The sequence below is a fragment of the Eucyclogobius newberryi genome, unplaced genomic scaffold (assembly GCF_026437365.1).
Source record: "Eucyclogobius newberryi isolate DKJ021-1_F unplaced genomic scaffold, fEucNew1.0.hap1 SCAF_566, whole genome shotgun sequence".
Taxonomy (NCBI): domain Eukaryota; kingdom Metazoa; phylum Chordata; class Actinopteri; order Gobiiformes; family Gobiidae; genus Eucyclogobius; species Eucyclogobius newberryi.
Genome location: NW_027316241.1, coordinates 1 through 16,134, shown reverse-complemented (window position 1 = coordinate 16,134; position 16,134 = coordinate 1). Strand labels below are relative to the sequence as shown.

General features: G+C 41.7%; 1 protein-coding gene across 1 annotated transcript; it reads right to left on the bottom strand.

Moving 5' to 3' along the window:
• Positions 1 to 5,545: 5,545 nt before the first annotated feature.
• On the bottom strand, positions 5,546 to 13,046 carry LOC140346047 (adipose-secreted signaling protein-like). The gene is made up of 5 exons (XM_072432304.1): positions 12,919 to 13,046; positions 9,203 to 9,336; positions 8,262 to 8,415; positions 6,668 to 6,793; positions 5,546 to 6,090 (listed from the first exon to the last, which is right to left on the bottom strand). Exons 1-5 carry the CDS (start codon positions 12,935 to 12,937, stop codon positions 5,996 to 5,998), a joined length of 528 nt encoding a protein of 175 aa, XP_072288405.1. The 5' UTR covers positions 12,938 to 13,046; the 3' UTR covers positions 5,546 to 5,995.
• Positions 13,047 to 16,134: the final 3,088 nt, after the last annotated feature.

The following is a 16,134-nucleotide window of genomic DNA, read 5'->3' as shown; positions in this document are numbered from 1 at the left end:
AATCATAAGTTTGATAATTTCTGGTTGTGGGTGGAGGTTATGGGGGAGGTAATGAGCCTGTACCATCTCCCAAGCATCCAACAGGAAAACCCCAGTGTCTTTGAACACAGCCCGGAGCACCTTGTCCCACTGCAGGGCGTACCAGTCACTGTCGGTCAGGCTCACGTCCAGGTTCAGGTATTTCATGTTGGCAGTTCGGATGATCACTTTGGTGCCCGGAGCTCTGTCAAGCAAACGATGCACTGCTTTGCGAATGGTCATAAGCCGCTGATAGTAGACCTCCATGGGGAAGGTGAAAAAGTGGGCCCACACGCCTACCACTATGACAGTGTTGGGTCCACCAGCCACTCTGTCCAGTTCATTAGCCACGTATTGCATCTGGGACACAGGTAAATGGCCAAAGCGAATGGGAGGAGCGTGGCAGCGGAACTTCACCACGATGTCGTTGATGTAGTCGACAGCCAAGAAAGGGCCACATTGAGGTGAACTGTGCTTGTCAAACGTCTGTAGATCTGAAAGAGAAAGGGTGAGAGTAAAACAAAAGGTTGGGCTAGAATCGGGCAGATGTGAGGAAGATTAAAATATAGATGCGTTTGTGTTTAGCTGAGCATCCTCTGGACAATCGACGTAATTATCCAACGAGTGCGTAGAAAAATGGCAAGCAGCCTCATGCAGACCAATAGGTTTAAGCCAGAATGTGTTCAAAATACCAAATAAGGCACTCCTATATCCTTATATACTGTACATGTTTTTTCGCATACGGTATATAAAATCAATCAACATTATGCAATAACACTTTGCACGAAGATCATGTACAGTGGGTACCGAAAGTATTCAGACCCTTTTAAATGTTTCACTTTCTTTGTTTCATTGCAGCCATTTGCTAAAATCAAAAAAGTAAATTTTAATTCTCATTAATGTAGACTCAGCACCCTTTATCTTGTCTTGTTGGAAGCTGAACCTTCAGCCCAGTCTGAGGTCCTGAGCACTCTGGAAGAGGTTTTCTTTCTCTGTATTTGGCCGCATTCATCTTTCCTTTAATTGCAACACCCCCATAGCATGATGCTGCCACCACCATGTTGCACTGTGGATTATATTGGGCACGTGATGAACAGTGCCTGGTTTTCTCCACACATACCGCTTAAAATGAATGCCAAAAAGTTCAGTCTTGGTCTCATGTTATGGCTTCAGTCGGGCCACTCTGCCATAAAGCCCCGACAGGTGGAAAAAGTAATAGTTGACTTACTACTATTACTACTGCATCTCTGGAGCTCAGCTACAATGATCTTTGGGTCCTTCTTTAGCTCTCTCGCTGAGGCTTTTCTCCCACGATTGCTCAGTTTGGTTGGACAGCCAGGTCTAGGAAGAGTTTTGGTCGTCCCAAACTTCTTCTATTTAAGGATTCTTTTGTAACCTTGGCCAAATCCGTTCCTCCGTGATTAGGAAAGTGATAATCAGTTGAATTAAACAAAGCATATAGAACATCTCAAAGAGGATCAGAAGAAATGCAACCTGTGAGTTTAATATGAGAGTCACAGCAAATGGTCTATTTAAGTACTTATGATCATGTGATATTTCAGTTTTTATTTTTTTAATAAATGTGCAGAAATGTCTACATTTCTGTTTTTTTCTGTCCAGATGTGGTGCTGAGTGTACAATAATGAGAAATAAAATTAACTTTTTTTATTCTAACAAATGGCTGCAATAAAACAAAGAGTGAAACATTTTAAAGGAGCTGAATAATACCAACTGTACTTCCAAAAGAAGCAAACACTGCTGAGTATGAGTGAGAGGCTGAGGGCCCCAAAAATTAAAAAAATATATTTTTTAAACCTCATCAGAGGCGTTGTGGTTATGGAGAGCCCTGGAATGCCGGGTGGCACATTGGGGAAGTAGTGCATACTGTTGTTGAGTCCTTGGGCAAGACACTTCATACACCTTGCCTTCAGTGTCCATGTATACTGTTATATGAATAAGAATGTGTTTGTAAGAGTGAATGCGGGACAACAGATGGAAATTAGCCCATGGCCACAATCCAGTGTGGCCATGATATACATGTATGTATATGTCCTGGAGTATGGGAATACACATTTTGGAGACTTGTGGATAACTGTGCCAACAGTTGTCACTGTATTTGTATTAAGTATAGGCTTTCTTCACAAGATCTAAGATTCAAACTTCCGGTTGTATATAATAGTGTCTTGAAACCCTGCCAATCTGATCCTAATCAGGTACTCAGTGAGTAAGGAGTGAAAGTCAGGTTACAATAGGATGTAGATAGCCCATCATTAGAAAATAAAGAAAAGTAGTCTCAAGTGAAACCAAAAACTCCCTTTATCAGGAGGTCCCGCCCAGTGGGCAGGGCTTACACTGAGTAGGATATAAAAACCTAAGTTCCCAGACTCGATTTGCAAATTGAGAATGACTCTTCGAGAGTCGACTTGTTTTGTTTTTCTAAAACAGAGTCCGGATGATCCAACTGAATTTTTCTACATCAAGTCATGACGTAGGAGGAGATCAGTGACGACCTTCACGGAGGAGGAGCAGTGCAGAAGTTGCGGGTTGGGAGCCAATTTAAATGGATTGCAGATCATTTGCTGGACATTCCATAAGTAAAGCTCTAATGGGGCTGGGGATCTCTGAAGCATCTAAGAGGATAGCAATATGCTTAAACAAAGAAGCAGCGGAAAAAGCTACCAGGTTGGTCTCTTTGGTTAAAGAGGGCAGGCCAATGGACTGGTGCTAATGGGATGCAATCTAGGATCTGATCAATCTCAGATGGGTCACCTGGGAGACGACATCTGATTTTGAAAAACCCAAAACCCCCTATGACCCTTATAACATCACTGATGATGTATCAGGAGCTGTATTTTCAAACCACCAACAATTTCACAATCTTAAAATGTTCCTTTGTAAAATGTACCTTTGTGTAAATGAGCAGAAGGATGACGGATGCCGTGAGCACCAGTAGGAAGACCAATTCTCTCAGCTTCATTCTGATCATTCTGATTCTTCATTCAGTACCTGTCAGGTGATACATTTATTTAAGTTAGTGTAGGGTAACATACTAGTACAAGTACTGTAAGGTTATGAATGTCCTTTTTGTGAAGGAGGGGGGGCATTCAGGTTTTATAATTGATTTAAAGAATTGTTCAAGAATTCAAAAATGACACACTGCATAAGTGTGGGTAAGTTTGAATCGTATTTTTATTAGTAAATGGGGCACCAGCCGGATAATCGGCAATTTTAACAACTCTATAATCAGATATCTAGATAAATTAATTTGCTCGTTGATCTAAAGGTTTGAGAACGTAACCGTGACATTGACCCCTATTCTGGAAATGAAGGAACACTTAACCAAATGTGGGTTATGAAGATTTAATGACCAAATAATCAGATAAATATGATGCAGGAATATGCAAATGAGTCGATAACAGATGGAAAACACTAGACATGATTGTTCTAGATCTATCTAGAGTTAATTCTAAGATGAAATTCAGCCAGCCTGTGAAGTGCATTCATACGAACGGAACCAGAAGCTGTGATCCTGAGGAGACGGGCCTGCGTAGAGTCCAAGAGTCTGCGTGTCGTTTGTGTCGCCTCCAGGTTTCGCTCAGGGGTCACGCTGCAGCTAGGTCCACACGCTGGCCAGAGCAGGGCTGCTCTGGAGCTTGGCTTTGACGTTGTCTGGCCAAAGGACTGGATCAGGTTCTGCGATCTGCGTTTTCCTTGGCTCTGAGGCGTTACCAAATGAAAAGGCCGTTGTGCTGCTCCACCGATGTGGCTGGTCTAAAAGGCTGTGGACTTTGCATGATGCAGTATCAATCACGTTTTTAAAAACGGGCACAAACTTCTTAGTTCCGGGAGGGAACCAATTTTATCTCAAAAAATAATTTGCCAATTATTGCAGGAATAAATACATCTTTCCATAGCAAGCAAAAAGAATTGCCCTTTAAAGGTGCACTGTGTACAATTCAACAAACTCCAACGGCAGAGAGAAAGAAACTGTTCTTGTGGCGGGAGGTTCTGGTCCGGATGGACTGTAGCCTCCTGCCTGAGGGGAGTGGCCTCCTGCCTGAGGGGAGTGGCCTCCTGCCTGAGGGGAGTGGCCTCCTGCCTGAGGGGAGTGGCTCAACTGTGTAACGTGTCAGTATCTGAAAAGATTAAGTTAGTGTCTTCGAGCCTGACTTAGAGGGTTTCTTACTGACCTGCTGTGGTTGTCAGTACCATTGTGTCATGTCTTTATGGAGTATCCTCGTGGTTATTCTAAGGTGACTTACAACAAATGGAATTGTGATCGTGCTACACAGAGGAATGCTGCCGAGCGACCTGAGCAAGAGGACACACCTTCGAAACATTGTTGGCAGTAACTTGTGGCATTACCAGAATGAAAGGGCCTGTTTTCTATTGTCTATTCACGTGTCCCTCACATGCAGAAGACTTTGTCACGTGTCCCTCACATGCAGAAGACTTTGTGTCACGTGTCTCTCACATACAGAAGACTTTGTGTCACGTGTCCCTCACATGCAGAAGACTTTGTGTCACGTGTCCCTCACATGCAGAAGACTTTGTGTCACGTGTCTCTCACATACAGAAGACTTTGTGTCACGTGTCCCTCACATGCAGAAGACTTTGTGTCACGTGTCTCTCACATGCAGAAGACTTTGTGTCACGTGTCTCTCACATGCAGAAGACTTTGTGTCACGTCTCTCACATGCAGAAGACTTTGTGTCACGTGTCTCTCACATACAGAAGACTTTGTGTCACGTGTCCCTCACATGCAGAAGACTTTGTGTCACGTGTCCCTCACATGCAGAAGACTTTGTGTCACGTGTCTCTCACATGCAGAAGACTTTGTGTCACGTGTCTCTCAAATGCAGAAGACTTTGTGTCACGTGTCTCTCACATGCAGAAGACTTTGTGTCACGTCTCTCACATGCAGAAGACTTTGTGTCACGTGTCTCTCACATACAGAAGACTTTGTGTCACGTGTCCCTCACATGCAGAAGACTTTGTGTCACGTGTCTCTCACATGCAGAAGACTTTGTGTCACGTGTCCCTCACATGCAGAAGACTTTGTGTCACGTGTCTCTCACATGCAGAAGACTTTGTGTCACGTCTCTCACATGCAGAAGACTTTGTGTCACGTGTCTCTCAAATGCAGAAGACTTTGTGTCACGTGTCTCTCAAATATTTTCGGAACATTCAAAACAAAACATATAACTTCATTTACCTGGGATTTACAGAGTTTAGTGCGTCGCTTGTTGACTCGGCAGAAGTCGGCAACGTTTCTCAGTCTGTTATTTGTATTCTTTCCTCTAATCCTCCATGTTTGTTTGGACGCGAATGGACAATGCGTTTGTCTGATTGGTTAATCCGCCTGTCAATCACTCCCTTTGGAAATTGGCGCGACTTGATTGGATCCCAGACCCTCAGGTTTTGTAAAGTCTGTCAAATCGTGTTGGGAATGGCTGGTCAGGCAAGCACAAACCCAGACTGAACCTAAAGCGATGAAACACAAACATGTATCACAGCATCAGCCCACACAGGACCATGCTGCTGTTCACTTTAGCACCTGTGTACGTACATTTGTGTCACGCCAACTCCACATGTTTCAGTGATATTTCACTAAACTACTCAGCTATTTTCTATGGCTTTTTAAAAATCAGATCAACAATAAAAACACAGTAATGTCCTTACAACATTGTAAACATACATTTTGTTTTGTGTAACTGTAACTCAGGTTTAATGTATTGTTTTCTTTTGTGCCTAAACCATGACTAAAACAGCCAGTTGTATAATACAGAATTAAAATGTAACTAATATACATTCTATGAAGAGAAGCTATTCAATAAAAACAACAACCTTGTCTATTGTCGTCACAGTAATGAATAATGAAGCGATAGTCAGGTGCTTCATAAAATATTTCAACCAGGGGATTGAGTGAAAAGGTTTGAGAAGCAGTGCTGTGGATCTGAAACAGTCCGGACGGTGCTTATATTCTCTTGGTGCAGTGTTTTGAGTGACAGTCCTTCATAGGCCCCAGACACTTGACCCCCTCCAGCAGCAGCGGCGTCCCGTGGTGAGGGTCTGAAACCAGAGCAGAAAGACACCGCTTTTACATCGTGGAAGAAAGATGGCTCTCTTAAAGTTACTGCCAGTGGCTTAGCTTCAGCTACACATGAACATAATTCATTCACTGAACCATAAACAGCCTATGATAAAGTGAATGATGCTTTAAATCTCAAATGTGCTGGAAACTCGACTCCTTTATTGCTTTCATGTGACTGAGATCGGAACGTTTAAAGATGCAGATGTTATTGCTTTGCCTAGAATGTTCCACAGCATGGCATTACATTGATCATGTACTTATTCAAGCTTACGTGTTAGTTTTGCTCAAAATAACCTTGAAAAACATGTATTCTAACTGATCTGACTTGGCCTGATGGAAAAACTTGCTTGTATCCATTGAAATAAGTTTAATGCCATACTGTGGGACATTCTAGGCACATACATGTCCTATTAAAGATGTTTTGTCCTGGTTTATGGTCAGTATCTTTGTCATTTCTGGGCAAATCCACAAGGAACAAAAACTGGTACAAAATTGAACATCTTTTTTCAGTGTAAACAAATTGTGGTGAATGTTTGTTGTCCGTCTGTTTCTCACCGATGACCTTGGCCTGTAGTTTGACCTTCAGTGTGCTGTCCCTCTTCCCTTTGGTGAGTATGGACAGCTCCTCCTGCAGCACCCCCTCCTGGTGAGTCTTGTACTCGCACGACACTTTTACTCCGCCTACAACCAGAGACGTTTTAGTTTGGATTTATCGCCATGCAAAGTAAAATCAGGTTAAACAAGTTACAGATCAGATAAAAAGAACAAAATAAATCGATAAACTAGAAAAAGCATTGCTGACTGGCTCCTGGAGTGAGTCTAGCCCAGTTTTATCTCACAGCACATTAGCTTCTACCCCCGGTACCCCGGTAGCCTTAGTCATTTTTGTTTTAAATATTTGCCAAAATAATACAATCTATCTTGTCCATGGAACCATCACTGGTTTAGTCCTCTTTCTTTTCCATTTTCATGGCCCCTTTTTGTCCTAATTTGGTCTAAATCTGGTTTATTCTTAAATTAGTTTACAGGTTTAGTCCTAGCTTAGTCAAATTAAGTAAAATTCTTCTTTGAACAGGGCATAATAATAAGCATCATATTTAATATATTGACTGCTTATGTTGGAAATATTTATCTGAAGGCATAAAAATACATGGAAATTACTTCAAAGGTATTGCAAAGAGATACAGATAATAAATTAGTGAAAGTTTGGAGATTGGAGATACTTTATTATAACTGGAGTATTTTTTTCCATCTTATATAGTAATTCAAAATCTTAATGTCCAAAGGGTGTTTTTGTCGGTTTTGGTTCTCATGGCAATAAATGGGTTATGTCCTTTTTCTGGTCAAGTCTGGTTAGTGTCTTCTTTGTAATGCTTATTTGATTTGATTATGAGAACAAACAAGACGTGGAAGTAAGGTGTTTCTGCCTGTTAACCAGCGTCTCATGTGAAAGTGTCCAATAATCAGCTTATATTTCTTTCATCTAAGTTTAAGTGTAATCACAAATCCAATACTATTGTACACAGACTGTCTGGGCCCTGGATCAATGTCTGTGTTTGGAGAAGAAGAAACAACTAAATGTCCCAGGAATCAAGAATCTTATTGAGGTAAACAAATGCACACAGGCTGAAGACATTTTGTACAATTACTGTTCAAGTCAAATAAGTTTAAGTCAGATACACTTGACTTTAGTGCTCATGATAGAAACCACACTGAGGTTAAACCTTTCCCATCTCCAGCTCTTGAAGTAACTATGGTCTTTTTCACGTCTTTTACACTAGGACTAAGTTCCAAACTATTAAATATCAGTTGCTCCTTTGTTAACCCAGTGGCTAAGTGGCAGTTTTTTGGTTGCTCTTCTGTTTCTTCTGAGTATGGAGTCAGTACCACTACCACTTGCAACCCATTTCACTGCATTAAAGTGAGTCACTAATGCCTAATATTTAAGTTTTTAATCTTGTTATATATTCATATATAAGGCATGTTATGTGTAAAAATTGCCTAAATAGGACATATATATCTGAAAAATGAACCAAGCAAGTTTTAAATGTCTTGCTTCTTTTAGACATCTTATTTATGTTTTAAGTAAACTAGATAATTTATCTCCTTCTTAATAAATCCAAGTCTCACTGTAAGACGCTTTTCTTACCTTCCAGAGTGGAGCTGACTCGACCGACGCGCAGGTACGAGGCTCTTCTCGAGGGGGAAGATGTGCTGGAGCAGGACAGGTCTTTACCCAAAGTGGGGACGTCCGGGACAGTGAACACGATCTCATAAACGTGGTGACTCTTCATGAAACCAGCCTGAAGACAGAACCGTTTTTCAGAGTTCAGAGTTTTCAACACAATACATCCAAATGTCACGATTTTAAAGGGGCGTGTTACAAGTACAGAGTGCTTCCTGGAGAATGGGCTGAAACAGAAGCGTGCTGTGTAACTCACCCGGGGTGTTAAGCACGGTAGCCCCTGTTTGTCTGCTCATCCGAGGAGAAGGATAGAGACTGCTCTCTAGCTAAAGACTGCAGGAATCAATAAAAAAAAAAAACACTCTGGGCACATATATGAGTTACCAATAGCACTGTAAGAAGGTTAAAAGCTCTGAAAAGTCCGTTTTGCATGACATGGGGCCTTTAACAGTCTAATTTTCCATCCCCAAATCATATCATTTCATTCAGACGTCAGTTATCTGTTAGCTTACCCATTGCTAACCCTTTGCTAAAATAGCTTAATTTTTTTTCAACTTTATGATGAACATTAAACAAAAATAAATAAATATACAAACATGAAAAAACAAACAAAACAAGACCAGAGAGAGAATGACAGATATAAATCAAAAGACATAAAACATATTACGGATGTCCATTGTAATGTCAGTTCAGTCCTAAATAGTCGGTGTGTTTCGTGTCATCCATTTTTTGACAGTATCTTTTTCACTGCAGCCAGAAGAATGCTCCAGAGAGTCATATATAGCCAAATACATAGTTCTGAAATCCTTTGGGATCTTTCAGTTTTTTTCATACATTAATTCAAACTTAATCAACATTACTGCATGATATAGGCCTCAAAAAAAACAACAGTGCATTTCACAAACTTTGACTAAGTAGCTGCTGTCCTTCTCTTTGGTGGCGATGAGGGAGCTGAGATTTGATTGGTCGTCTCGCCGAGTCGGAGATCCAGGCGGAGCATCGTCGTCAGGGAAACGAACCGCGCCTTTGGACGTGGATCCTGTGGACGTGGAACACATTTAGTCAGAATCAAAATTAGAATCAGAAAAGGTTTATTGCCATTGCTAATGAACAGAATTCATAGGAACATGCTTTGGTGATTCGGTGCAACATTAAACAAATGACAATGATAAAACAACCTATATAAATCAAAAAGAAAAACTACAAAAATAAACTTTCTATGTACACAAAATGTACAGATGTAGTGCAGAGGTGAACAGTGCAGTGAGTGATGGATTGAATTATAGTTGAAGTCACAGGTGTTTAAGAAGTGTTCATGAGTCCAACGGCAGAGGGAAAGAAACTGTTCTTGTGGCGGGAGGTTCTGGTCCGGATGGACTGTAGCCTCTTGTCTGAGGGGAGTGGCCTCCTGCCTGAGGGGAGTGGCCTCCTGCATGAGGGGAGGGGAGTGGCCTCCTGCCTGAGGGGAGTGGCCTCCTGCCGGAGGGGAGTGGCCTCCTGCATGAGGGGAGTGGCCTCCTGCATGAGGGGAGTGGCCTCCTGCCTGAGGGGAGTGGCCTCCTGCCTGAGGGGAGTGGCCTCCTGCCTGATGGGAGTGGCCTCCTGCATGAGGGGAGTGGCCTCCTGCCTGAGGGGAGTGGCTCAAATAGTCCAGGGTGAGAAGGCTCAGCTGTGATCTGACCTGCTCGTCTCAGAGTCCTGGAGATGTACAGGTCCTGCAGAGATGGAAGTCTGCAGCCGATCACCTTCTCAGCAGAGCGCACAATGCACTGTAGTCTCTGTTTGTCCCTGGCTGTGGCTCCAGCGTACCACACTGTGATGGAGGAGGTGATGGAGGAGGTGATGGAGGAGGTGAGGATGGACTCAATGATGGTCGTGTAGAACTGCACCAGCATCTGCGCTGTCAGCTTGGCTTTCCTCAGCTGCCACAGGAAGTACATCCTCTGCTGGGCCTTCTTGATGAGGGAGCTGATGGTGGCTCCACTTGAGGTCCTGGGTGATGGTGGTGCAGAGGAAGCGGAGAGAGTCCACAGTGGTGATGGGGAGTCTGTGATTGTAAGGGGGGGACTGGGGGGCTGTGACTTTCCTGAAGTCCACCATCATCTCCACTGTCTTCTGGGCGTTGAGCTCCGGGATGTTACCGCTGCACCAGGACACCAGCCGGTCCACCTCCTGTAGACAGACTCATCCCGTGCGAGCCTGATGAGGGTGGTGTCGTCGTGGCGATGAGGGTGGTGTCGTCTGCAAACTTGATTAGTTTTACGGAGTCGTGGCTGGAGGTGCAGCGGTTTGTGTACAGGGAGAAGAGCAGGGGAGAAAGTACACAGCCCTGTGGAGCTCCTGTGCTGATAGTCCAAGTGTCTGAGACATTCTTTCCCAGCCGCACACACTGCCTGTTATCGCTTTACCTGGAATGTTCCACAGTATGGCATTAAGCTTATATCTCTAGCCTTGTTTGATTGCAGATGGTTTCTTGGCTCAAAAATATCTTGTCTCTGGAGATAAATATGTTTAATACCATACTCTGGAACATTCCAGGCAAAGCTGTAGTTTGGTGCAATAAATCAATATTCAGTATATTCAAATCGTCAATGACCAATCACCTTGGATCTTTTTAAGAGCTTCTGTCAGTGACTGACTTTAGGGAAGAAATGTGGTAATTACTAAAAGTCTGTATTGTTTATGTTCAGGAAATGATATTGAAAGACAGTTTTATCTGTTTTATGTTTCTGTTATTTTTACTGTATCAAAAATTTAGATGGATCAAAATTTGATTTTTGATTTATTTGATTCTTATTTGCCCTGTTTCAGTGTATTTTGTTTTATTGATTTGTCTTGTTAGTTTAATGGAAATGTAACTCATTTCTGCAGACTTAAAGAGATAAATATTTGATTTATATTGCTATAACATAATTATTTGGAAACATTCTTGTTTATAAAATGTGCCATATAAATAAAGTTAAGTTAGATTGGTTCTGTTTCATGCTTTGTCTGAGTTTCTCTTCCCTTTCGACTAATCACTGCTTTTTGTGATAAAATGTGAATATATGATTATATTTCTGTGATGTATTTTAAGATAAGATAAGATAAGATATTCCTTTATTGTCCCACATGGGGAAATTTCATTGGTGCAACGCAGGTAGATACAGAGGTAGATTTATCTGCATAATAGTGATATATTATCTGCATCATTAGTCTGAGAAAAACGGGTGTGTGACAGCATTTGTTTGTGAAGGTGTCGTGAAGAATGTTGCCCCAGGAGGGGGGGTGACAGCCCAGAGGAGTTTGGGTAATGTTTACCCAAGGCTTGATCTCTAGGAAAAATACCAGCTGTAAAACAAGTGCCTTGATGTGAGGCTGACCAATGAGAAATGTGACCCGCCTATTCCAGAATATCTAATAAAACCAACCAGCATGGGAAAAAACGTGTGAGACGCAGGAGGATCACGCAGGCTGCTTACAACAGCCTGGCTGACCAGTCCCGGCGTTTTCTCCCATGCATGCCACACAAAAGTCTGATATTTCTGTGTCGTTTTATATTCTAAGTTGAATTGTGTTCTCGATGTGTTAAGGAATAGCATCGGTGTATGTTGTTGTTGTTGTTGTTGTTGTTTTATGGCGGTTGGCATCCGAGTGTTGCATTACCGCCAGACTTTATTCCTCAGACTTTTCGTAGTCCTCAGACTCTGTCGTAGTCCGTAAAAGTACTCCTCCCATTGCTTTGGTGTTACAAAGCCCATGAGGTCATGATGTGACTTTGTGACTAGAATAGTTGTTGTGTCAGAGACCAACCGGCTTTTTGGAGCCACTGTGTTACTGGACGGCATCTCTATCACATACAGGGTAGTGTGGGTCCTTGCGGGTATATGGGCAGGAACGCGTGGGAGGAAAGGGCCTTCGCCCGCATGAGGATTGGCCATACTGGACTCAATTGGTCACTGAGTAGGATAGGCAAACATCCGACCGGTCTGTGTGGTCACTGTCGGGTGCCAGAGACTGTCGAGCATGTGCTGATTTGCTGTGAGGCTTATGATAGGGAAAGGGCCGGGTTGGCCTTGTGGTTTCGGAATAATGGGCGGGAGTTCAATCTGCGGAACGTTCTGGCGATCCAGTCACAGGGTTTGTGTCAGGCTGTGGTTGCTTACTTATGTAGCACAGGGCTGGGTAAACGTTTATAGAGGTGGGGGGTGTTGGAGACTGAGCCGAGGATGAGGAGCAAGAGGATGTTCTAACGCGCTTGGACTTCATGGGCCTAGAAACGCCAAAGTGATGGAAGAAGGACTTCTAAAGGATAAAACGACAAAGACGTCCCATGACATCATGGGCTTTGTAAAACAACAAAGACGTCCCATGATCTCATGGGCTTTGTACTTCCAAAGCACCGAACGTCAAAGAGGGCGAAGAAGGTGGGCCCTTTCTCTATCATAAGCCTCACAGCAAATCAGCACATGCTCGACAGTCTCTGGCACCCGACAGCGACCACACAGACCGGTCGGATGCTTGCCTATCCTACTCAGTGACCAATTGAGTCCATCGGTGTATGTCTAATTCCATGACACTTTTAAAGGAACGGAAAAAAAGTCAGCAGCAGTGCCCAAAATAACACAAAGCACCACCTCACCTTTACGCCCGGTCGCCATGGTGATCAGGAGAGTATCAGCCAATCACGGTTCAACATCATCACTGGCTGTCTGCAAACCAGGAAGTGAAAGAACAAGGGCAAAGTCAGAAGAGTTACATAATCACCCTAAGATCTCGGCTTGTGAAGAAGGCGCAACGTTGTAAGCAAAAAAAATGACTCCTTTAAGTGAAACTGCAGACAACAGAAATGTACAAAGAGGTTTTGAGTTTTAAATTTTGATTTGCAATGTCATGATCATGGCCTTTATTAAGAAGAAAAATGGAGGCTCCCGGACTTCTTCTTCCCTTTTCTAGTCCACCGTCTGATAAAAGAGAATTGTATCAAGCTTCAACCAGCAAAAAACACAGGAATCTGACACATGCACTTTAATTAGAAATCTATTTTTAGTGACAGCGGCTTCATCTTTGAAATGGAAATTGTCTATTGTCAGTTCATTCCTCCAACAACAGCTTTACTCCTTCAGAAAGGAGTTCAGAAACAGCTTCAGGTTGAACTACGGGACTTTTTTGGTCAGATACTTTAGGAAAAATCTGCCCGAGGAGAATGGTCCCAGTTGAACAAAGATCTCCAAGTGATAGTCTTAGTTTAGTCTGGTTTGAGGTCCTGCTCTTTTGTACATTCTGGTTTAGTTTAGTCCTTGTGGTTGAATCTCTGCTGGAGAATGGAGTTGGTTCTAGATCAAATACGTCTCCAAGACAGAAATCAAATGAAGACTTTGAATATAAAAAACTGATATTTCCAGTTTTGAAAAATTGTCTACCTATCTAATTGTATGAATTGAAATAATGTGGATTTGGCTTTATCGAGGGTGGATGGAATCATAGTTATACTGCTCTAAAATACATTTGGCTTTTGAAAACATTGCCGTACAAAATGTAGTCTTCAATAGATTTTTAAAATGACACAAGGGATGTGAAGATTATTCAGTTAATCGATAATCCTGATTATTTAGGTCACAATATAAACATAAGAACTAACAATTGTGGCTATGTTAAAAACAACATTAAGTACATCTAAATGCACAGTGCTTTTTACGTGGCTCTATGCATCACAATAGCTTTACTTTTGCATTCAGAAAGTTTGATAAAGCTAGTCACATACTATTCTGAGATGAATGAGACAATCACAGCGTCACTATTCTAACACTAGTATATTAAGGATTTCACTTTTGTTTCATGTGTCAATAATCGTTATAACGGAATGTTTCCTCCCACAATTAAGTAATAAAACACATTTGATATCGCGAATGAGACTAAACAGTGTGTGGTGTAGCCACAAGTGCACAAACATGGCCTTTATCCATTATGAATGAGACAATCACAGCGTCACTCAAACACATGAGGCAGCAGGGGAAGAAAAATGTGAACCTAACCTAAACCAGGACTAAACTGGGTCTAAACCAGGACTTTATGCGGACCAGGACAAACGGCAAAAAGGTGATCACATTTTTTCTTCTTCTCTTCCTCACATTAGAATATACCAGGGCTGCACGGCGTATAAATATTGTAATAAAAATCAATATCGCAGACAGAAATGCATCGTATTTAAACTGAAAAAGAACACAAATTTGATTCATGATTTTCCTTCTTCAGACTAAGTGTCTATTTTGTCTCTGTTGAGTTTTTATTTTTGACTGATTATGACAAATGCGTTTGTGTCTTAACATGTCAAAAAGTAAATTTAAATACCGCAATAAAATCAATATCTATCGCATTTCGCACTCGTTTCCAATATTGTGACGTGCAGTTCTATATAAAATGTTTTATTTTATATATTTTTTATATACATTTCTATGTTAAATAAACACTGCAAACTGCGGCCTGCGGGCCACATTTATTTATTTTATTTTTTTTGCCCTTAGATATCAGTCTGTACTTGTATCCTTAATAAATATGACGCGGAAGGAATTAAATAATAGATTCAATAGCCTATTATTTGACAGAAAAGTTATATTTTATTTGATATTTAATTTTTAAGTATATATTTTTTCCACACCAATGATCGCGGGTCGGCCCTCCGCTACTTGCCTGGATTCGAATATGGCCCTCGGAGGAAAATAATTGCCCACCCCTGCTCTAGACAGTTCCATTTAACAACAATTGGCTTTTACTGAGAGAAGATCGGCTGTAGACTTAGTTGATCACGAAACGATTGGACGATTTTAAAACCTGTTACCATCCACCTATTTGGCCCTGTGCACAATGGTTGGACACACCCAAATGGCATTGCTTATTAAAAGAGGATCTTATGTTCCACATACAAGTGTGATGCATCATTAGAAAGCTTAGGCCTTCTAGTTTCTGCAGATGTGCACATGACACACTGTCAGGGCTTCAGAACTTACACTACAGAGGCCCAAACATGAACAAAACATCCTTTTTTTTGTCTCGCCAGAATATTGTCAATTTGTTGTTGACAACAACTGTGTACAGTTTCAGATCTCTAGGAACAGGCATTTTGGTGCTGTTGACCATTTTGTATCAAAAAGTATATTCGGAACAAGTGATCCAAATATGTGCCAACTGTGCCAAACTGTTTTATTACAATTTTAGCTCCTCTATGATCATAAAACATACATTTTGATGTTTTGTAGGCCACTAATACCCATTATAACTGCTAAAAACAATGAATGTGTAAATATGAGTTTACCCATGAATTTCCCATATCGAGGTGAAAAAAAATAATAATAATTATAATATTTTTATTTTATTTTTGTATTGGTATAATAGTACACATATCTAACAAAATGCTCGTCCAAAAGGCAAATAAAATCAGAAAACGTTATGCGTAAAATCTAGTCGCCTCCTGCCGAAAAATCTAGGCTCTTTCCAGCCTTAGGCACGAGAATAGAGAGGATTCTGTGTGTGGGACCCCTAAGTCCCGCCCCCCATTCTAAAGCTATTCTTATTGGCTAGAATAATATGTTAATCAAAGTCCACTAAGTCAGTGCTGACGTTAGCTATGTGGCTAAAAACACGTTAGCTTCGCGGGTCGGAAGCTGCGCATTTTTTCCTCCGGAGGCTGTAGAGAACAAACCCGTGGACAGAAAAATTGGTGGATGGTCTCATTCTGTAGGTAACAGTCTGAAGAAGAGATTGATGCCAAACACCGTCTTATAAGTCAAACGGGTCATTTGTTATGGACGGAGAAATGCGCCGGACGAGCCTTAATTCTGACCATCGTCAGAGAAGAAAA